Source organism: Ochotona princeps, chromosome 4 (genome assembly GCF_030435755.1).
Source record: "Ochotona princeps isolate mOchPri1 chromosome 4, mOchPri1.hap1, whole genome shotgun sequence".
In the NCBI taxonomy this organism is placed as follows: Eukaryota; Metazoa; Chordata; class Mammalia; order Lagomorpha; family Ochotonidae; genus Ochotona; species Ochotona princeps.
Window position 1 is genome coordinate 4388553 of NC_080835.1, and position 20494 is coordinate 4409046.

Here is a 20494-nt window from a genome sequence, read left to right on the forward strand (position 1 = left end):
TGGACCAATCTAGGCATAACCATGGAATTCTCTGACACTCATGGGTACTGGGGTTTGGAACAGACCAAACTTGTCTAGGCTGTAGCATCCACAGGCACACCCAAGAATTGGGAGTGGGGCAGGCAGGATCATAACATTCACCAGCACAGGCAAAGGCCGAAACTGGGGGTAGACTATGTTAGGTAAGGGCCTAGCACCCCCTGGCAAGTGTGAGATCTGGGTCTTGGGGTAGGCCTAGTGGGGGAACTTGGAGAATTCCCCTGGCGGGCCTTATAGCACCTGCAGGTAAACACCCAGGGCTGGGTGTTAGTTAGGCAGGGCAAGATTGCTTCACTTGTCAGCAGGTGTGTGGGTGGAGTCTGTGGGGTGGCGAACTGGACAGGGCTAGGCCAAACCGGAGCACACTGGCATGTGCAGGAGCCAGAATGGGATGTGGGCCATACCGGGCCAGACTAGGCTGTCACACCTACTGGCTTGCATGAAAGCCAGGCCGAGATGGGGGCAGGCTGGTCAGAGGTAGCTGCAGCATCTACCAGTGAGAGTTGGGACTGGGGTCAGGCCAGACCGCAACACCTGATGGCAAAGGCCAAGCCAGGGGATGGGCTACACCAGGCCGGGTCAGGGCAACCAGTGGCGGGTGCAGGATCTGTGGCTCGGAGCAGACCTGGTCGGAAAGCTGAGGGCATGCCCTGGCTGGGCTGCAGTTCCCACTGGTGAGCGCAAGAGCCAGAAGAGGGACTGTTAGCTCTTACCGGCATCAGCTATTGTTGGTATGAGCTCTTTGCAGTTTTCCACCACAAACCGTACCACCAGACACAGTGAGCCATGCAGGAGATTTTATTCCAGCAAGAATGATGGCTGTGGGGGGACAGGAGCGGAGGCAGAGAGAGGGAGAGAGAAATACTCCCTGCCATAATGGCAGGAGCGGAGCTGTAAGGGAAGAGGCAGAGAAGTGGGAGCAAGATGAAGGGGAGCAGTGCGCGTGGTAGTGTGCCTTTTTGCGGCAGATATTTAAAATAGTACCGCATCCAAAAGGGTGAGGATGCTCAGGGCGATGTTTGTCACTCCTTACGGGATGGAGGACTAGGCTGGACGCAGCTGCAGCATCCCTCGGCATGGGTGTGGCCTGGGTCTGGGGTTGCCCGACTGGGCTAGGCGCTCATGAGAACCAGGGTGGATGTAGGACAGGATAGGTCTGGGGGTGGGCCAGGCAGAGTTAGGCTGTAGCACCCAGCAGTGACAGCCAGAATGGGTATGGGCTGGCTGGGCCAGGCTGCTGTACCTGCCAGGACAGGAGTGGGCAAGAGATTTGCCACTGGGAGCTGACCTCATAGAGAAGCTCGGAGACGTCCTTTGTCAGGACCCTGACCCTGCAGGTGAGCACAAGAACCAAGGCTGGGAGTAGCCCCAACAAGGCCAGGTTACAGTACCCACTGGCTGGGCTGGTCAGTTCATAACACCAACTGACAAATTTAAGAACCAGGATGAGAGGCAGGACAGCTGGGTTGGGCCACAATGCCAGCCAGTTCATATTAAGGCCAGGTCTAGGGTCTACCTGGGTTGGGCTAGACTGTAGCACCCACTAGCAAGAGCTGGAACTGTATTGGTGGGCCAGGCCAGGCCACGTACCTACCAGCAAATGCCTAGGTGAGGCGGGCCATGCCAGACTAGCACCCACCGATACATGTAAGACCCGGAGGGAGGGTGAGCCCTGTAAGGGGTCTGTGGGGGCTCCCCTGCTGGATCAGTGTTCCACTGGTGAGCATGAGAGCTGGGTCTTGGGAATGACCAGGCTGGGCAGGCTACAAACCCATTGGTCTGCATTTGAGCAGGGTTAGGAAGAGAGAATGGCTGGGTGACCATATCCATTGGTGCGTGCATGAGCCAGAGTAAGTACAGACTGGTTGGGCTTTGCTGCAGCATCAGCTGACAAGTACTGGGACTGGGGAAAAGTCTTGTCAGGCTAGACCTCAGAACCATCTGGAGAGTACAAGATCCGGGGCTGGGAGTGGGCCCAGTAGGGAAACTGTGGGCATCCCTCTGATGGGCTGTAGCTCTCACTGGTGAGCATGGTAGCCAGAGCCTGGTAGGCCTTGATCGTCCAAGCCCACTGAAATCTTGGTCACATCTTCAAGTGGCCAAGATTTGCCACAAGAATGGCCCAGTCATTTCCAAACTGGTTAAGAGACCACCAATGGGGAACCATTTACCTGAAGGTTCCTGCCCAACAAGGAGGGGTCAAGGAAGGCTTAAAATCCCCAGACCCTTCCTCAAACCTTTGGTGTCTCTCCCTCTCTGCTTCTGAGAGGCGCCCCACCTCCTGGTCCTTTCTCAGCTAGTGTTGTCCCCTTCCCTCTTCTTTCCCCGCTCACCTGGTCACTTCCCAAATAAAACTTCTCCATCTGCAACCAGGTTTTTATTTCTATATTAAGCTGAGGAAAGAACTCATCGAGCGTTTCTGGTAATAGGCCTGGCTGGACAGGCACCTGCTAGCGTGAGTGTGGGCTGGTTAGTAGGGTTGGGACGGCTGAGCTAGGCTGTAGCACCCACTGATGTGTGTAAGACCAAATAGGATGTGGGACCTACTTGATAGTCTGTCGCACATACCAGCATATACATGAGGTTGAGGGTGGGTCTGTGGGGATTATAGAGCATCGCTCTGACTAGGCTGGTGTATGTGAGGGCTGAATGTGTAGTGGACAGGGTTGGTCTGGGCCGCAGCATTCATTGGTTTGTACATGAGATGGGGCCAGAGACAGAACTGAGCGGTCAACTATAACTGTTGGGGTGTGTGTAGGATGATGTGGGTGACAGACTGAGCAGAACTGGTCGGCACACACAGGAATCAGGCCTGGGGTCACCTCTGGCAAGGTTTCTTTGTGGACTATTGGGTAGAGCAGAAGTGACTCCAGCACCCTGTGTAAGTCAAGCAGACATTCCATTCAGGGATGTTTGGAATGCTGGGTCAGCCTGACCTTTCTGTGCAGAAGGTCAACACAGGTCACCCCAAGCACGCAAGCTGAGGGGCTGTTACGCCCACCCCCTCCCCATACCTGAGATGCCTAAAAGCCCAGTGCTGTAAACCCTGAAAACTACAAACGTATTTAAATAAAATACCTGTCAGCAGGTACCATAATAAGGCCAGAGGGAGATGAAGAGGTGTTAGAAACCCCTTAGCAGTCACTTGAAAGTTTCCTCCTTGATAGAGTTCCAGGCTTGAAAGTAAACTGGAAAGAATGTAACTTTTGCATGCTATCCCTGTTCTCCCTAAAGCTATTTACATGCCACCCACTGCAGGGCCGTGGCTGGAGGCAAAACACACAGAATCATTAAATTGCAAGTCACTAGAGGTGGATTTGTGGCCAGTGGGTAAGACAGAAGCCTGCCACTCCCACGCCGGTGCCCCCGCCATGCCATCTGAGCAGTAAACCAGTTTACGGAAGATTCTCTCCCTCTCTGTAACTCCGCCTTTCAAATAAATAAAAACATCTTCACATTCTTTTCCATGGCTGGCGAAGTTGTGACGCTCACCCTGGATCCCCAAGAAACCATTCTTAGGAGAATTAGTCGAAGCGAATTCGAAGCTTTCCAACGCCTTTCACATCTTAATAAATTCGATATGCTGTCACGTGGGATTGCAAAAAGGCTGATGTCTTTTTAAAGCACACACAGCCACTGGGCTCACCCCCAGGGTGGTCTTTCTCTGCAGCCTCCACTGGATGCCCCCTGCCGTCCTTTCCGTTGGCACCTACTGGAGCACAGGGCTCGGCTGCAATTCCATCTACCGAACCAGCCTCGGGGTTCTAACCACCTCGGGTCCTTGGCCCTTTCCTTCGGTTGCCAGGGATCCAACGAGGCGCGGCCCGCCAGGAAGCACGCGGGCGACAGCGGCTGCACCTGCTCCTCCCGTTACTCCTGGGCCGGCGCAGGCGCCTTCCCAGGGCTCCCAGGCGCCCGCCCGGCTAGGGCCCCACCTGCTAGCGGACCAGGGCGCAGGGGCTGAGCGGGAACCAGGTCGGACCCCCGAGACCGCGGCAACCGCGGGGTTGTGGGGTGCGGGTGGGAGCGAGCGGTGGTGTACGACCCTGGGTCTCCGCCCCGGGGCGGAGCCAAAGCCGGAGCGTGCGAACCGCGAGACCCGCCGCATCCGGCCGGGCTGGCTCCGGGTGCCTGCCTCCCCTCCTCCGCCCGGTCTCGGCCCGCGGGCCGGCGCAGGTGCAAGGGCCGCTTCCCCTGCCCTCTCCCGTCCCCGCGCGTTTCCAGGCGGCCGCCATGGCGCGAGGAGCCGCCCCACGGGACAGGTGAGCTGGGGGTCTGGCGGGCTGCGTTCCGGGTCCCTGCCCCGAGAGGGGACGGCGAGCCAAGCCAGCTGTTGCCCGGCTCCAAGAACTACAATTCCCAGCAGCCGACTCCCCGGGCCGCGCGAGCCGGGGCCTGGGGTGCTGCGGTGCGCTCGCTGGGCGCGCGTCCTCGGGTTGACCTTCTCGCCCGTCCCCACAGCTACCACCTGGTCGGCATCAGCTTCTTTATCCTGGGGCTGGGCACCCTTCTTCCATGGAACTTCTTCATCACCGCCATCCCGGTGAGACCCGCGGCCACCCCTGCCATGCCTGGGACTGAGGGGTCGTTTTGCGCGCCTGTTTGCTGAAACGCGGAGCCTCAGGCCAGGGGGGCTTCTCTCACGTCCGGGAAAGCCAAACTTTGCTGAAAACCCAGGTTGTCAGGAGCCAAGGCCGCCGCCAGCTCCAGGGATCCGCGACTGTGAGCTTCTCGCTCACTTTTTCTGGGCCGCTCCCTACAAAAGTGGCTCATCTGAGCCGTCATAGCAGTGCGGATAACATTCATTCATTCATTCCATAGACTCCTGCTGCGCACCTGCCCCTGGGGACTGGGAGGCAGCAAGGGGTAGGGGTCTGTGCCCAGAGTGTCCCCTTTGGGGTGGGGTTGGGTTGTTCCTACCGATTCTGTAAAGTCACGTTTTGGATGTCTGCTGGTTCTGCTGGGCCGGGAGATCCCAGGATGCACTAGCCCGGGTCCTAAGCCAAGAAGGGGCCCAGGGCTATTAATAACGTAAGGTGATACGTGTGCATGTCCCAGCTTGGAAGGAAGGACTGCACTGCTGGTCTGCAGAGGACCAAGCCACATTCCTGCTTCAGGCTGGGGAGTTGTGGATGGTGTGTGTGTGTGTGTGTGTGTGTGTGTGTGTGTGTGTGTGGCGGGGGTGGAGGAGACCTGGAGTGGCTGGAAGGGAGGAGAGAGGGCATTCCAGAGGAAGTGAGAGCTGTGCGAAGCTACTGGAGCAGGCGAGGGCCAGCCTGGTCTTTAAAGTCCCTTAGCCCAGCATGCCTGGAGCTTAAATAGGAGATGGGGTACCAAGGGGAGGTGGAGTCTGATTCTGAACCCCAAAACTTTGAGGCTAGACCCTGCAAGCAGCCAGGCAGTGAAGCTCTGTACAGCAGCTGCCAGGTTTGGGTTCCAGAGAGAATGCGGTTGGTTGGTCAGCACCGGGGCCAGGACTGGTGGCTCTCAGCAAACCCCTTAAGGGTGGCAGTGTTATAGGTGTGGGCTGGGCAGGGGAGAGGTGGTCCAAGCCTGCGCGAGGGCCGTGCTGGGGGCTTCCTGACCCCTCTTTGCCTCCCTCCCCGTGCAGTACTTCCAAGGGCGGCTGGCGGGGGTCAACGCCACAGCCAGGACCCTGGGCACCAATAGCACAAGCCCCCCCACTGACGCCTTCAACTTCAACAACTGGGTGACCCTGCTGTCACAGCTGCCCCTGCTGCTCTTCACCCTCCTCAACTCCTTCCTGTACCAGTGGTAAGGCCCGCCCCCTGGGCCAGGAAGCCCTCCCTTGCCCTGTCCTCACTCCCTCTGCCCCTCCCGGCTGCACCTGCTGCCGGCTGATGCCCTGCCCTGCCATGCAGCATCCCCGAGGCTGTGCGGATTCTGGGCAGCCTGCTGGCCATACTACTACTTTTTGCACTGACGGCAGCATTGGTCAAGGTGGACGTGAGTCCTGGGCCTTTCTTCTCCATCACCATGGCCTCCGTCTGGTTCATCAACTGTGAGCACTGCTGTCCACCGCTCCTCCCCAGTTAGCCCCTGTGGCACTTGTGTCCAAGAAGGAAAGCAGCTTCAGTGTCACCCATACCCCTGATAGCCCGGAGCAGGAGAAAAAGCGGCCCGAGTCCAGACTCTTGGCCATATACCTGGGAGTGATCTGGTGGCAGGTGCAGTGGGAGAGACTGGTCCCTGGGAAAGCTGGTCCCTATCCTGGAATGCCAAGCACACCCTGTCAGCAGCACCTCCTCCGGGGAGACCCTCAGACCTGCAGCACCTCCTCCGGGGAGCCCCTCAGACCTCCAGCGGCCCCCATCTCTTTCCCTCTGCAGCCTTCTGTGCCATCCTGCAGGGCAGTCTCTTCGGGCAGCTGGGCACCATGCCTTCCACCTACAGCACCCTCTTCCTCAGCGGCCAGGGCCTGGCAGGCATCTTTGCTGCCCTTGCCATGGTGCTGTCCATGGCCAGTGAGTGGCGTAGGGTGGTCTTTGGGGCTTAGGAGAGCTGAGAGGGGGAGTGCAGGAAGGAGTCGTCTGAGTTCTGGGCAGAGGTAACAGGGAGAGGATGGGTGTGGGTGGTGAGTGGCTAGAGGCTGGGCCACTTGCTGCCTGGTACAAACTCTGGGGTCAGCAGTGGAGGTTGAGGGAGGGGGCTTCGGACAGCTGGGTATTCCCTATTCCCTAGAGGAGGACATTGAGACATTTAACCAGTGTCATGATCACTGGGGAAATGACTTCTGGCCCTTAGCAGGTGCCAAAGGAAAGTGGCAGCAGGTGGGAGGAGGGACACCAAGAGGAAGGACAGGTGGGTGGGGGGTAAGAGGGGTGGCATGGAAAGAGGGGGCGTGGCCAGCCAGCTGGTCTGTGAGCAGCAGCTGGAGGTACCCGCTGCTGCCAACCCCCCATCCCCACCACACAGCTCATAGTCATCACGGTTCTGCCACACACAGGTGGTGTGGACGCCCAGACCTCCGCCCTGGGGTATTTCATCACGCCCTGTGTGGGCATCCTCCTGTCCATTGTGTGTTACCTGAGCTTGTCCCACCTGGTGAGCATGCTGTGGGGTTCTGGGTACAGCACAAAGAGCCCATGGCATTATGAGGGGTTCATGCTTTAGGAATCGGCTAGCAGGGGGCACTCGACCTCCAAGCCGGGGTGGGGAGGCCTCTGGACCCCTGCTTAGGCCCAGGGCCGACCCCTCCTGCTCCCTCTGCAGGAGTTTGCCCACTACTACCTGGCCAAGAAGCCCTCGCAGGCCCCAACCCAAGAGCTGGAGACCAGAGCTGAGCTCCTACAGGCTGGTGAGTCCCAGACCCTGCCAAGGAGGCAAGGCCAGAGTGGGAGTGGGGGACCCAGACAAAGACACAGCCATTTCCTGGGAAGCTCATCCCTCTGTAGCCAGCCAGAGTAGCCTTGTGCAAGCCACGAGAGTCGGCAGAATGGCTGGTGTTTGGCACAGCGGCCAAGAGCTTGCTTCAGATGCTTGCACCCCCCACTGCAGCGCCAGCTTGCTGTCCCTAACACACACCCTGGCAGGGGGAGAGAGCAGGTGGTGGCTCAAGTACTCAGGTCCTTGCTCCGCCGTGTGGAAGGCCCCCATTGAGCTTCAGGCTCCAGCCCAGCCCCAGCTGTCGCAGGCATGTGGAAAACAGCCCCCAGCCCCTCCCCTGCCACCCCGGCTCTCCATTCATGTGGGAGGAGCTGCTTTGACCAGGCACACCTGGAGTCAGGTGTCAGGGAAGGACAGGGATATGTCCTGTAAATGTGGCACGTGTGTGCGTCGTAGTGTGACCTGGCCATCACCCTACATGGCCTCCTGACTTCACCATAAGAAGCAGTAAACCCAGGGGTCATTTAAAAGTCAACTTGTGTGTGTGTGTGTGTGTGTGTGTGTGTGTGTTAAGATTTAATTTATGTGAAAGACAGAGTTAAACAGAGAAAGGTAGGTCTTCATTCTGCTGGGTCACTCTCCAAATGACCATAACAGCCACAGCTGGGCCAGACCCCAAGCCAGGAGCCTGGAAATCCATGCAGTTCTCCCACGTGGGTGGCCAGGGCTCAAGCATTTGGGGTGTCTCCTGCTGCTTTCCCAATGCACTAACAGCAAGCTGGGCAGGAAGTGGCACAGCAGGCGTGGCACAATAGCCTAGTAGCTAAAGTTCTTGCCTTGTACGTGCTGGGATCCCATATGGGTGCTGGTTCGTATCCCAGCTGCTCCACTTCCCATCCAGCTCCCTGCTTGTGGCCTAGGAAGGCAATCAGGGTCGACCCAAAGCCTTGGGACCCTGCGCCTGCATGGGAGACCCAGAAGAAGTTCCTGGCTGCTTACTTTGGATTGGCTCAGCACTGGCCATTGAGGCCACTTGGGGAGTGAACCAGTGAATGGAAGATCTTTCTCTCTGTCTCTCCTGTCTGTAAATCTGACTTTCCAATAAAAATAAATAAATCTTTAACAAAAAGTTGAAGGAATACACTCTAAAATAATGATCAAAAGTGTAGACTAGTCCCTCTACACATCAACAGCCCCGTCTTTTAGTATCAAGTACAGTTACTTGGCAAGGAAGCCCACTGCCCTAGAGTGACATAATCATGTGGGACCACCAAGGTCTGTGTGGCTTAGGCCCTGGTGTAACTGCATGCATTGGAGGACTGGCGGTGTGGGCTTGGCTTACACTTGTACTGCCACACACAGGTGGTTGGTACAGCAGTGTGTAAGGTGACAATGGCCACAGTCAGTAGGTTGTGGGGATTTTCACTCCCTCTTCTACACGAGACAGTGTGCACTGAACACAGAACAGCCATGTACATGGGCTTGCCACTGCCATTCCCCACCCCCGTGCCCTGGGCTGGGCAGGACCCTGGGGACCCAGCCAGCAGGAGCCCTGGGTCACAGACATGATTCCTCCCACCCTGGGCTGCAGATGACAAGAATGGGATTCCCAACAGCCCCAAGAAGGCAACCCTGACACTGGACCTGGACCCCGAAAAGGAGCCAGAGCAGGTGCCCGTGGAGGCCCAGCAGGCAGAGAAGCCCTCAGTCTTCACTGTCTTCCGGAAGGTTTGGCTGGGACCCGAACTCCCCTCCCCTTTGTCCCCAGCTCACTCACACCACCCACCTGAGGGTATGGTAGGCGGGCTGGGGACCCTTGGGTGGAGGTGGCTGGTGAGGGGCAGAGTGGGGTGCCCTCCCTGTGGGGTATGGGCTGGCGAGGGGCAAGGCAGGCTGCCCTCCCTGCCCGCTCACACCCCTGCCTCCGGCTCCCAGATCTGGCTGACGGCGCTGTGCCTTGTGTTGGTCTTCACAGTCACCCTGTCGGTCTTCCCCGCCATCACAGCCATGGTGACCAGCTCCACCAGCCCTGGGAAGTGGAGTGAGTGTGGGACACCCAGAGAGGCCGGGTGGGGTGGAGGGCACGGGGTAAGGGGTGCTGGGCCCAGGGTGAGCCCCAGCCCCTCTCACTGCCAGGCCAGTTCTTCAACCCCATTTGCTGCTTCCTTCTCTTCAACGTCATGGACTGGCTGGGACGGAGCCTGACCTCCTACTTCCTCTGGGTGAGTGCACCTGTGAGCCAGCCAATCAGACACAACAGCTGGGCCTGGGGGTGGCAAGGAGAAGGATGGGGAGACCCAAGAGGAGGTCCCTGGCCCCCAGCTTCCCATCCCACTCAGAAACCCCATCTGTCCCCAACCCCAAAAGAGTCTGTGGAACCCCAGGGTGCTCTGAGGAACCAAGTTTGAAAACCAGAGGGGCCTTCAGAGGCCTGTTGGGGCTGAGCCATGGGAGTGAGCGGCTGCCGATGGGGTGGCCTTAGTTCAGCCCCCAGTTCTCTCCCGGCCCCCTGAGGGTGAGTGGGCGTCCAGGGCAGAGGGCTGGCCACAGGGAGTGTGCTCACCCCCATCTCTGCCACAGCCGGTGGAGGACAGCCGGCTGCTGCCCCTGCTGGTCTGCCTGCGCTTCCTGTTTGTACCACTCTTCATGCTGTGCCACGTGCCCCAGCGCTCGCGGCTGCCCGTCCTCTTCCCACAGGATGCTTACTTCATCACCTTCATGCTGCTCTTTGCCGTTTCCAACGGCTACCTGGTGTCCCTCACCATGTGCCTGGCGCCCAGGTCAGGGGGCAGGCAGGGTGGGCCTCGGGGTGGGGAGGTGGTGAGCCTTGGCGGAGGAAGCTCCTAGTTGGGGCGCAGTGGTCCCCAGGCCTTCCCTGCTGGGGCAGGCGAGTGGGAGGGACTTGCCTGGTGGAGTAGCTCAGGCACCTGTTCTGGGGGATGCCTCTTCTACCCTCAGTTTCCCTATCTGTAGATAAATGGGTTGGATTGCCACCCTCCAGGGCCCAGCAAGCTCCAAGCCTTAGGGCTAAAGGGAGCTAGGATTTTAATTAAAAGCAGTGCCCACAGGCCCTGTATTTTTCTCTAAGGGCAAAGGAGCTCGGAGTCCAGGGGCAGTGACCAGATAGGAAGGTGCAGCCAAGGGAGAAGGGGCTGGTGGCAGAAACACAGGCTTGGGTGGGAGCCAGGACCACAGCTTAGGGCTCTGGCTCCTTGGGGCAAAGTCTAGGCTGAGCCCAGCAGCTTCTAAGCATTCCCCATTCTGGTGTGTTCCAGGCAGGTGCTGCCACATGAGAGGGAGGTGGCCGGTGCCCTCATGACCTTCTTCCTGGCGCTGGGACTTTCCTGTGGGGCCTCTCTCTCCTTCCTCTTCAAGGCCCTGCTCTGAAGTAACCCACTACACCTAGAGCCAAGAGACCCAGCCCCGCCCCCGTGGGGAACGACAAGCCAGGCATTCCCACCGGTGACCACTTGGGGGTGCTGTGAGGATGGAGCGGCCTCAGGTCACCCAGGGACCAGGACCCATCTAAACGGCGATGAGCAGGAAAAAGAAGGCACGGCCTGGGCACCGTCCACCATCAGGACTCCTCGGAGTCAGAGGAGGGGCCAGCCCAGGCCAGGGGCTCCTGCTTAAGTCACCACCACACCAGGACAAAAGATGCCGGGACACTCGAGGGGAGAGAGGAAGAGGAACAGGTCCAAGAGTCTCAGGGTACTTGCAGGACCTGGCTCAGCACCTCCGCCTGCATGTTGCCAATGCTGGCGCTGCTCACAGCCCAAGCCTGGCGGGCCTGGCTCCGGGGAGCAGCAGTCGGCCTGCCCATGGGTACCTCACCTTGCAGTCGGCCAACGTCTGCCACACCTGTGTTCTATGGGGGGCCTTCCTCCAGCCCTTGGACAAAGCAGTCAGGACATGCAGGAGGTCGGGTCTCCAGGGAAGGATTGCGACGCCTCCAGCTCCCTCCTCCAACGGGTGTTGTGCCACCTGCCCACTGTCTGCCTTGGGGGCCTCAGGGCACAGGCCCCACACACCAGCCCCACCTCTCTGCTCTGTTTACCCTCCTTCCTGGGTCTGTTAACAGTTCCGTTCATTTGTACAATGAGTTTCCTGACTTATTTTTGCCGAAGTGGTGTCAGCCTCCGAGGTGGGAATGGTTGTAACCACTTGACAGATGGGATGGCTGAGGCCCTAAGACGGACAGGGATTGGTAGGAGGAGCTGAGGGGAGCTGCGTGGCACCTCATTCCTGGGCAGAGCACCTGTCTGGGTAGATTGACTGCTCTCCCTCCCTTGGCTCTTGCTAGCAGTCTCTGCTTCCCCCAGGTTGCTCCGCTGCAGAAATCCAGACGGTCAGCGTGGGCAGTTGGCTGGGCTGGGAAGGCCTGCTCCACACACACCTGCCCACTTTGCCTCCTGAGAAGGCTCACACAGCAGGTGCTGACGCCAGCAAAGGCCACCTGCTCAGACACCAGAGACACTTTTGCTACCGAGTAAGAAGGTAGTAGCTCCTTTCTGCTGTGCCAGCCTCCCCTGTGGCTGCCAGTTTGCATCCCATCTGCTCCACTTCTGATCCAGCTCCCTGCTAATGTGCCTGAGGAAGCAATGAAGGATGGCTGGTCCCCTACAGTCACTGAGGAGACCCAGAAGAAGCTCCTGGCTTCTGACTGGCCCAGCTCTGTCTGTCTGTGGCTTTTTGGAGAATACACCAGAATGGAAGATCTTTACCTCTGTCTTTGCCTTTCTAATAAATAAAGTCTTTAAAAAGAGAGAGAGAAAAAAAGCAACATGACTCTCTCCTTTCTTCCTTCCACAGAGAGGCAGACAGCTCTTCCACCTGCTAGTTTCCTCCCTAAACAGATGCAGCAGACCTGAGACTTGGGGACGCCATGCAGGTCTCCCATGTGCGTCACAGGCACAGGGACCATTGTCACTGCCTCCCAGGCTGTGCCTTAGCAGGAAGCTGGCAGCAGGCAGCCCCAGGTGGGATGCTACAACGCCTGGGCCACACATCCACCCGAGTTCACTTTGTCGGTCACTGTTCCCAACCAGGAGTTGTCTGGGCTGCAGTGTAGTTGGAGCACCCCAGGTGGGGTATAGAAGGTATGAGCGTGGGACAGACAGCAGAGACTTGGGGATGGCGGAGCAGATACGGAGAGGATGAGATGGGCGTGACAGCTGGAGACAGATGAGGGGTTTTAGTGTAGGATCAAAGGGGCTGAACGTCGACACTCAGTTGGAGTGCCCTTCTTGCTGCCCAAGGTCCCTGGGTTGAAGGAGCAAAGGGAAGTGGCTGGGGACCCCTGTATAGAGGCCGCTTGACCCTTGGGGTGTGTGAGTGGGCACACACTGGCCCGGAGATGGGGTGAGAGCAGACCCTTCTCAAAAGCAGGGGGGACTTGGCCGGGACTGATTCTCCAGTCCCAGAAGAAAGTAGGAGCCAGACAACCTGTGCTGGGGGTCCCAGCCCCTGCAGATGGTTTCACATGTCAGGGCACATGGGCGGTGCCTGCCTGGGCCCTGCCCTCAAAACCAGCCAACGCTGCAGGGTGGCCCTGGGAGGGCATGGAGCCACCCAGGCCCTGGGTGGAGCCCTGGGAAGCTGCCCTCCGTTCAAGGAGGAGGTGTGGTTGGCGCTGGTTGGGATTTGCGAGCTGCCTACCAGCCTCCCTGCAGCACTGGTCACTGCTGAGTCCTCCCCAGCTCCGCCTCTGGGGCCTTCACCTCACACTCCATCTCCGCCACAGCTGATTAGTCCAGGGCTGGGTTTCCATTGGCTGTTCTGTGACCTATAAGGCAATCTGGTCCACTTACCCTGGCATTTTGGACGAATGGCACCCACGTGCTCCTGGCTTCGGCGATGGCAGCCGGGTGAGGGGTGAACCAAAGGCTGGGAGATCCCGCTCTCCTGTCTTTCGCTGTCTCTCTAGAATCCAGAACTGTTAAAGAATTGTAGTTGGCCCTGCAGCACAGAGGGCACCGGGTTCACAAACCCTGGGGGCAGGGGACCCAGCAGGGCCCGGGTCACCTGGCCTGGCTCCTTGGGCCAAGCCGTGACAACTGGTCCTCCTCAGTGGAAAAGATGAAGTAGTGGACAGCTGGACCATATCCACACAGAGGATATGGCAGCCCATTGAGGCCTGCAGAGGACATCTGTACCATGCCAGAGGAAGGAGGGCAGACCAAACTGGACAACTATCCCAGCCAAACGATGACAGCAAAGATCTGGGCAAATGGAGACTCTAAGGTCAACTGTGTCAGCCAGTGGACATTGAAGGGTTCCCTCATCCTTAGATCAGCGAGATCAACATTTCAAAACTATTGAAACCGCTCAAGCACAACCTTTGGGGCATGCTCCACATTGATATCAGGTGGCCGTTCCCCACATCTGGGTCCTGGGGCAGTTGGAAGCCTGGGAATGTCCACTCCCCTTTTCCCTCACCCCCTTCCTCCCAGAAACAGGAAGAAGAAATAGAAAAAGAAATAGAAAATTCAGAAACGATAATTACACTCACTTTTCCCTAACCTGGACCCTTCCCACGCTGATCAACTCTGTAAACATCTAAATTTTAAAAAGAATGGAATTATTCTCTACAGGGGTCTGGGTGGGGAGCCAGCTGGGACACAAACTGGCGCTCATATGTGATCCCAGCACATGCAAGGTGAGGATTTAGCCACTAAGCCATTGCTCCAGGATTGTCTCAACTTGTTTTTAAGGGCTGGGGGCCCTTCACAGTAACCTAGTGGCTAAAGTCCTCGCCTTGAATGTTCCGGGGTCCCATGTAGTCTCTGGTTCTAATCCTAGCAGCCCTGCTTCCCATCCAGCTCCCTGCTTGTGGCCTGGGAAAGCAGTCGAGGACAGCTCAAGGCCTTGGGACTCTGCACCCATGTAGGAGACCCAGAAGAGCTCCTGGCTCCTCGCTTCAGATCAACACAGCTCCAACCGTTGCGGTCACTTGGGGAGTGAATCATCGGATGAAAGATCTTCCTCTCTTCTCTATATATTTGACTTTGCAATAAATCTAAAAAAAAAAAAAATAAGGCTTTTTAAAAAAAGGATTTACAATAAAAATCTTTAAGTTTGGTCAGTACAGGTAATATATACTGGAGTCACAGAGCAATATGCATTGACAGGGTACCACAGTTCATAAATACTGAGTAACTGTGCACACACCTTTACGGCTTCAGTCACCTAAAGAGAAAATGCACAGAAGTACGGTGGAAAAAAATAACACTGACGTGACTAGAGGACTCCATTAGCAAATCCCACTGCTAGTGATAAAAACTGTACTGAGCAAAACTTGGCAGCCATACACCCACGTCTACGCTAACAAGTCTGAACGGTGCGTAAGTACAACAGCCTGAGGAGGAATGCCCTTACACAGCACAGGTTCTAGAAAGATTCAGATTGGTACAGACAGCATCATGTCACAGTATAAGGAAAGATTTTCATTTATAACATCACATTAACTCATAAAAATAACTTGAGGGCCTGGCGGCGTGGCTTAGCGGCTGAAGTCCTCGCCTTGAACGCGCCGGGATCCCATATGGGCACCGGTTCTAATCCCAGCAGCTCCACTTCCCATCCAGCTCCCTACCTGTGGCCTGGGAAAGCAGTGGAAGATGGCCCAAAGCTTTGGGACTCTGCACCCATGTGGGAGACCTGGAAGAGGTTCCTGGCTCCTGGCTTCGGATCGGCATAGCATCGGCCGTTGCGCTCACTTGGGGAGTGAATCATCGGATGGAAGATCTTCCTCTCTGTCTCTCCTCCTCTCTGTATATCTGACTTTCCAATAAAAATAAAATAAATCTTTTTTAAAAAATAAAAATAACTTGATCCTACACAAGATTCTTTTAGCAACATCCAAAGTAATAAGTGTTATTAACTGTTATTCCTGTTACATGGCAGAGGTATTGAAGAAAACAAAAACAACTCCCCTCAAAAAACACACACACATTCACAAAAAAGGCCGACTAGGAGCCTGGAGCCTCTTGCTGGCATCCACGTGGACGCATGGGCCCAGAACTTGGACCATCTCGGCTTTCCCAGGCCGACAGCAGGAAGCTGGATAGGAAGTGGAGCAGCCAGGACTCCACCCAACGTTCAGACAGGATGTTTGTTCTACACTGCCTGACCACTATTTCTGTTATTTTTCTTAAGTGGAGAGGCAGATTTAAAGAGAGAAGGAGAAAAAGAAAAAATTAATTTAAAAAGAGAGAGAGAGAAAAGACACAGAGAGAAAGATCTTCTATCCACTAGTTCATTCACCAAGTGGCCACAATGGCCAGAGCTGAGCTGATCCGAAGCCAGGAGTCTGGAGCTCTTCTAGGTCTCCCATGTGGGTGCAGGATCCCAAGGCTTTGGATCTCTTTTCTTTTCTTTTCTTTTCTTTTTTGTTTGATTGATTTTTGGGGGAACATTTTCTATTGCTTTCCCAGGACACAAGCAGGGAGCTGGATAGGAAGTGGAGCTGCCGGGATTAGAACTGGCACCTATATAGGATGCTGGTACTAGTAGTCAGAGGATTAGGATGTGGAGCCACTACACCAACCCCACAATCTTTATTTTTTATTATTTTTCTTTTATTATTATTTATAAAAATTTTAACGGTTTATTTTTTTTTAATTGGGAAATCAGATAGACAGAGAGGAGGAAAGACAGAGAGGAAGATCTTCCACCCAATGATTCACTCCCCAAGTGACCGCAACAGTTGGAGTTGAGCCATTCCGAAGCCAGGAGCTCTTCTGGGTCTCCCATGCGGGTGCAGGGCCCCAAGGCTTTGGGCCGTCCTCCACTGCTTTCCCATGTCACAAGCAGGGAGCTGGATGGGAAAGCGGGGCTGCCAGGACACAAACTGGCTGGCGCCCATATGGGATCCTGGCTCATTCAAGGCGAAGACTTTAGCCGCTAGGCTACCATGACAGGCCCTGTTTTTGTTTTCTTAAAAGTTCATTTATTTTGGGCCCTGCACATTACCCTAGTGGCTAAATCCTCATTGTACAACCACTGGGGAATGAACCAGCAAGATCTCTCCCTCTCTTTGTGTAACTCTTTCAAATAAATAAAGTATCTTGAACACACACAGCAGTAGAGGCTCCTGACAGTGTGTGCATCAGTTTAATTGGATCATGGCAGCAATATTTGACACCAGCCTGAATGTTACTATGGACAGATTTGTTGATGAAACTAACATTTCAATCAATAGACTTCAAGTAAAACAAGCTTCCTTCTCCAGGAGGGAATAAATTAAGCAGTTTTCTCTCTCATGTTCAATTTATCTGGGTTGGTGGAGGGCGGGGGATGCGGTCCACGGATTTGTGATCTCCGGTCACAAATATGTATGGGGATTTCTCTCCCACCCACCGCGGACACCGGGTGAGTGTCCTCCAGTCCAATCCAGACCCCATCCAACCAGAGATGGTGTGGCCTCTGGAGGGAGAAGGCAGACCATAACACTGCCCCCGGTTCAGGTGCCAACTGCCCATGGCAGGGTGCCACCCCTACCCTGAGCCACCAGCCCTAAATCAGGGCTCCCATACCTCCTCCCCTCATATGGTAAATTTGTTCGAGGGGACTCTAGCATGCAGACAAACCCTTGTGGTTGACACACACAGTCCATTTACTGCAAAATATGCAGGCAGAGAGCTGGGGAGGGGAAAGTGAGATAAGCACTGGCCAGAATAAAAAGCAGAGGAGACGCCACCCGAACCAGGCACCTCAACACGGGTCAAGGAGCCCTAAACCCTGCCCCTAGACACACTTCTGGCACCACAGTATCACATGGTCCTCCGTACAGAGGCCATGGGAATTCTGGCCCCACTCCTACATCCCTGTCTGTGTGGGGTGGCTGGTGAGGCAATGCCCGGGGCTGCTGGCTGCAGGCTGTGTGGACAGTGTGGATGCTGGGGTTCCCTAGCAGCAGAAGGTGTAGGGGGTGCAGATCAGTAGGTTGGATTGGTAATAATTAAAAGGATCAAACAACATTACCCAACTCTCCACCAACCGGTTCCACTGCTTTAGACGGGCCATGCCTATCCTGGGGTCTTCAATAGTTCCCACAGATGTCAGGCTGGCCCCCCGATTTTGCACTGGGAAGAAGGGAACCCACAACCCACCTCCTCCATCCCCCACCCAGCCAACAAGGTTTAGGTACCTGCATCGTCAAAAGATGGGAGGACAAAGCCCCCGACTTGGATCCAAATCCACGCGCACTCGCTGCTCCCGATTAGCAGGATTTGGAAAATTAAGATACTTCGCCCCCCACAAAACAGGGCCGACGAGGATGGGATTCGAACCCACGCGTGCAAAGCACAATGGATTAGCAGTCCATCGCCTTAACCACTCGGCCACCTCGTCCCATGAGTGCCGGTCCTTCCTACATCCTCTTATCTCTCATCTGCTCCGCACTCTGAGGGTCCGATCACATCCCCCACCCCCCACTCCCCACCGACCCACGAGAGTGGGAGACACATGGACAAAAGAGAGCTGTTTTCTTTTATTATTTTTTGTTGTTGTTGTTGTTAATCTCCCTTCGGCTCGCCTCCGCCGGGCACCTGCGCCATCCTTCTCTGCGCTGCAGCCGTCCTTGCCACGATCTCTCTTCCTCCCTGAGTCGGGACGAGCGCGCTGCCATTTCAAGTGGCGCGTGGTCCAGGGGGTCGCGCACCGACCGCCGGCGGGGAATCGGGGGCGTCCGGGAAGCCGCCAGCCGAGGCGGCCGGGTCGGGCTTTTGCAAAGCGCGCGGCGGCTGCAGCGGCGGTAGCTCCGCCTCCTCTTCCTCCTCCTCCTCCTCCTCCTCCTTCTCCCCGCGCTGGCGGTGGGCGGGACGGCGCGCGGAGTCGGCTCGCTTCGGCTCGCGTCGACTGCGCTCGGGAGGCTGCGGTAAATCCGGGCTTGCGGCCGCCTGGCAGCAGAAGCTGCGGCCCGGTGGTCCTGTGCCGCGCGGCGCCGAGCGCCCCGAGAGCCATGCAGATGTCCTACGCCATCCGGTGCGCCTTTTACCAGCTGCTACTGGCCGCTCTCATGCTGGTGGCCATGCTGCAGCTGCTGTACCTGTCGCTGCTGTCCGGGTTGCACGGGCAGGAGGAGCAAGAGCAGTACTTCGAGTTCTTCCCGCCCTCCCCGCGGTCCGTGGACCAGGTCAAGGCGCAGCTGCGTACCGCGCTGGCCTCCGGAGGCGTCCTAGATGTCAGCGGCGATTACCGCGTCTACAGGAGCCTGCTAAAGACCACCATGGACCCCAACGACGTGATCCTGGCTACGCACGCCAGCGTCGACAACCTGCTGCACCTGTCGGGCCTTCTGGAACGCTGGGAGGGCCCGCTCTCGGTGTCGGTGTTCGCAGCCACCAAGGAGGAGGCTCAGCTGGCCACGGTGCTGGCCTACGCGCTCAGCAGCCACTGCCCAGACATGCGGGCGCGGGTGGCCATGCATCTCGTCTGTCCCTCGCGTTATGAGGCCTCCGTGCCTGACCCTCGGGAGCCCGGGGAGTTTGCTCTGCTGCGTACCTGTCAGGAGGTCTTTGACAAGCTGGCCAGGGTGGCCCAACCTGGCACGAACTATGCCCTGGGGACCAACGTCTCCTACCCCAATAACCTCCTGAGGAATCTGGCCCGTGAGGGGGCCAATTACGCCCTGGTAATTGATGTGGACATGGTACCCAGCGAGGGGCTGTGGCGAGGCCTGAGGGAAATGCTAGACCAGAGCAACCAGTGGGGGGGTACGGCCCTGGTGGTGCCCGCCTTCGAGATCCGTCGGGCCCGCCGCATGCCCATGAGCAAGACAGAACTGTTGCAACTGTACCAGGTGGGCGAGGTGCGGCCCTTCTACTACGGGCTGTGCACCCCCTGCCAAGCACCCACCAACTACTCCCGCTGGGTCAACTTGCCGGAAGAGAGCCTGCTGAGGCCTGCCTACGTGGTACCCTGGCAGGACCCCTGGGAACCATTCTACGTGGCTGGAGGCAAGGTGCCCACCTTCGATGAACGCTTTCGACAGTATGGCTTCAACCGAATCAGCCAGGTGCCCAGCGGGGAGGCATGGGGAGGGACGGGAGGAGAGGAGGTGATTAAGTAGCAGAGGGTCAAAGGAGGGCAGGATGGGCAGAGGAGGAGGGGATTCATGGTGGGTGCAGGGTGGCTGTCAGGGACTCCTCTCTCTGCCCCAGGGCACGCCCTCGAACGTGGCTGCCCCATCTCTCGTCCCCAGGCCTGTGAGCTGCACGTGGCCGGGTTTGACTTCGAGGTGCTGAACGAAGGCTTTCTGGTCCACAAGGGCTTCAAAGAGGCCCTGAAGTTCCACCCGCAGAAGGAGGCAGAGAACCAACACAACAAGGCCCTCTACCGCCAGTTCAAGCAGGAGTTGAAGGCCAAGTACCCCACGTCCCCGCGCCGCTGCTGAGCCCCAGCCCTGGGGTTGGGTGGGTCTGGCCCCAGTGTGGGGGGAGCTCCCCTGGACGCTGGGCACGGCTGGGGCGTCGTGACACTGGACTTGCTGGGTGCTGGGACCCCGTCCTGGCTTCACCACTAACTAGCTGCGTGGCCTGGAGTTGAGCGCCTGGCCTCTCCCAGCGCCCCCAAACCCCTTGTCCGACACAAGGGGGAGGTGACAGAACCTACCTCACGGACCTGCCGCCGGGGGCCTGGGGAGAGGGCTGCGTGTGAACACCCTGTCCGCTGCGTACCAATGTGAAGTTTTATTCCTGTTATCACAGTATTATTATTGTTGTTAACAAGCTCGGGTGGGCAGGCAATAGCACAGCCGGCGGTGTGAATCGGGCAGAGCAGAGGAAATGGACTTTTTTTGGAAAACAACAAAAACTGGAAGTTCTGCGAGGGCCCAAGGGCTGGGGGTCCACCATCTGCCTCGGGACTGGCCTTCGGGTGACAATGTGTAAATAAATGAGTGTTCACACACCCAGAGCTGGCTCCGTCACTCTCCTGCGCTGGGGAGTAGGGGGCAGGGCTGGGTGCTCCCGCTGGCATGCCAGAACTGGGCACGGGAGGGCCGAGGGGTGCCCGCTGCCCAGCCGGGAGACCACAAAGAAAAAAGGCCGTGTGGGCTGCAACAGGCTGGAGGCCTGAGAGCAGGAAGGTCCGCCGGTTGCTATGG

General features: G+C 57.2%; 2 protein-coding genes and 1 non-coding gene across 4 annotated transcripts; 2 read left to right on the plus strand and 1 right to left on the minus strand.

The window, feature by feature from the left end:
• The first annotated feature begins 4122 nt into the window (after nt 1-4122).
• On the plus strand, nt 4123-11637 carry SLC29A2 (solute carrier family 29 member 2). Of its 2 annotated transcripts, XM_004596643.2 has the most exons (12): nt 4131-4301; nt 4501-4582; nt 5651-5814; nt 5922-6061; nt 6390-6524; nt 7007-7104; nt 7273-7357; nt 8978-9114; nt 9322-9427; nt 9523-9608; nt 9967-10166; nt 10662-11634. In XM_004596643.2, exons 1-12 carry the CDS (start codon nt 4273-4275, stop codon nt 10771-10773), a joined length of 1374 nt encoding a protein of 457 aa, XP_004596700.2. In that variant the 5' UTR covers nt 4131-4272; the 3' UTR covers nt 10774-11634. The 2 variants fall into 2 exon arrangements, with proteins under 2 accessions (XP_058518361.1, XP_004596700.2); XM_058662378.1 differs by lacking the exon at nt 4501-4582 and having other exon boundaries at nt 4123-4301; nt 10662-11637.
• A 6020-nt stretch (nt 11638-17657) lies between these two features.
• On the minus strand, nt 17658-17739 carry TRNAS-GCU (transfer RNA serine (anticodon GCU)). Its single transcript has one exon. It is a non-coding gene; the product is annotated as a tRNA-Ser (tRNA).
• Nucleotides 17740-18202: 463 nt separating this feature from the next.
• Nucleotides 18203-20196, plus strand: B4GAT1 (beta-1,4-glucuronyltransferase 1). Its single transcript, XM_004596644.3, has 2 exons — nt 18203-19405; nt 19592-20196. The coding sequence occupies exons 1-2, from the start codon at nt 18350-18352 to the stop codon at nt 19781-19783; spliced, it is 1248 nt and encodes a 415-aa protein (XP_004596701.2). The 5' UTR covers nt 18203-18349; the 3' UTR covers nt 19784-20196.
• The last annotated feature ends 298 nt before the right edge of the window (nt 20197-20494 follow it).

Coding starts and splice junctions, on each gene's coding strand:
- B4GAT1 (XM_004596644.3), top strand. CDS start 18,350: ATGCAGATGTCCTACGCCATCCGGTGCGCCTTTTACCAGCTGCTACTG. Junction 19,406..19,591: donor GCTTCAACCGAATCAGCCAG/GTGCCCAGCGGG, acceptor TCTCGTCCCCAG/GCCTGTGAGCTGCACGTGGC.
- SLC29A2 (XM_004596643.2), top strand. CDS start 4,273: ATGGCGCGAGGAGCCGCCCCACGGGACAG. Junction 4,583..5,650: donor TCTTCATCACCGCCATCCCG/GTGAGACCCGCG, acceptor CTCCCCGTGCAG/TACTTCCAAGGGCGGCTGGC. Junction 9,428..9,522: donor CACCAGCCCTGGGAAGTGGA/GTGAGTGTGGGA, acceptor TCTCACTGCCAG/GCCAGTTCTTCAACCCCATT.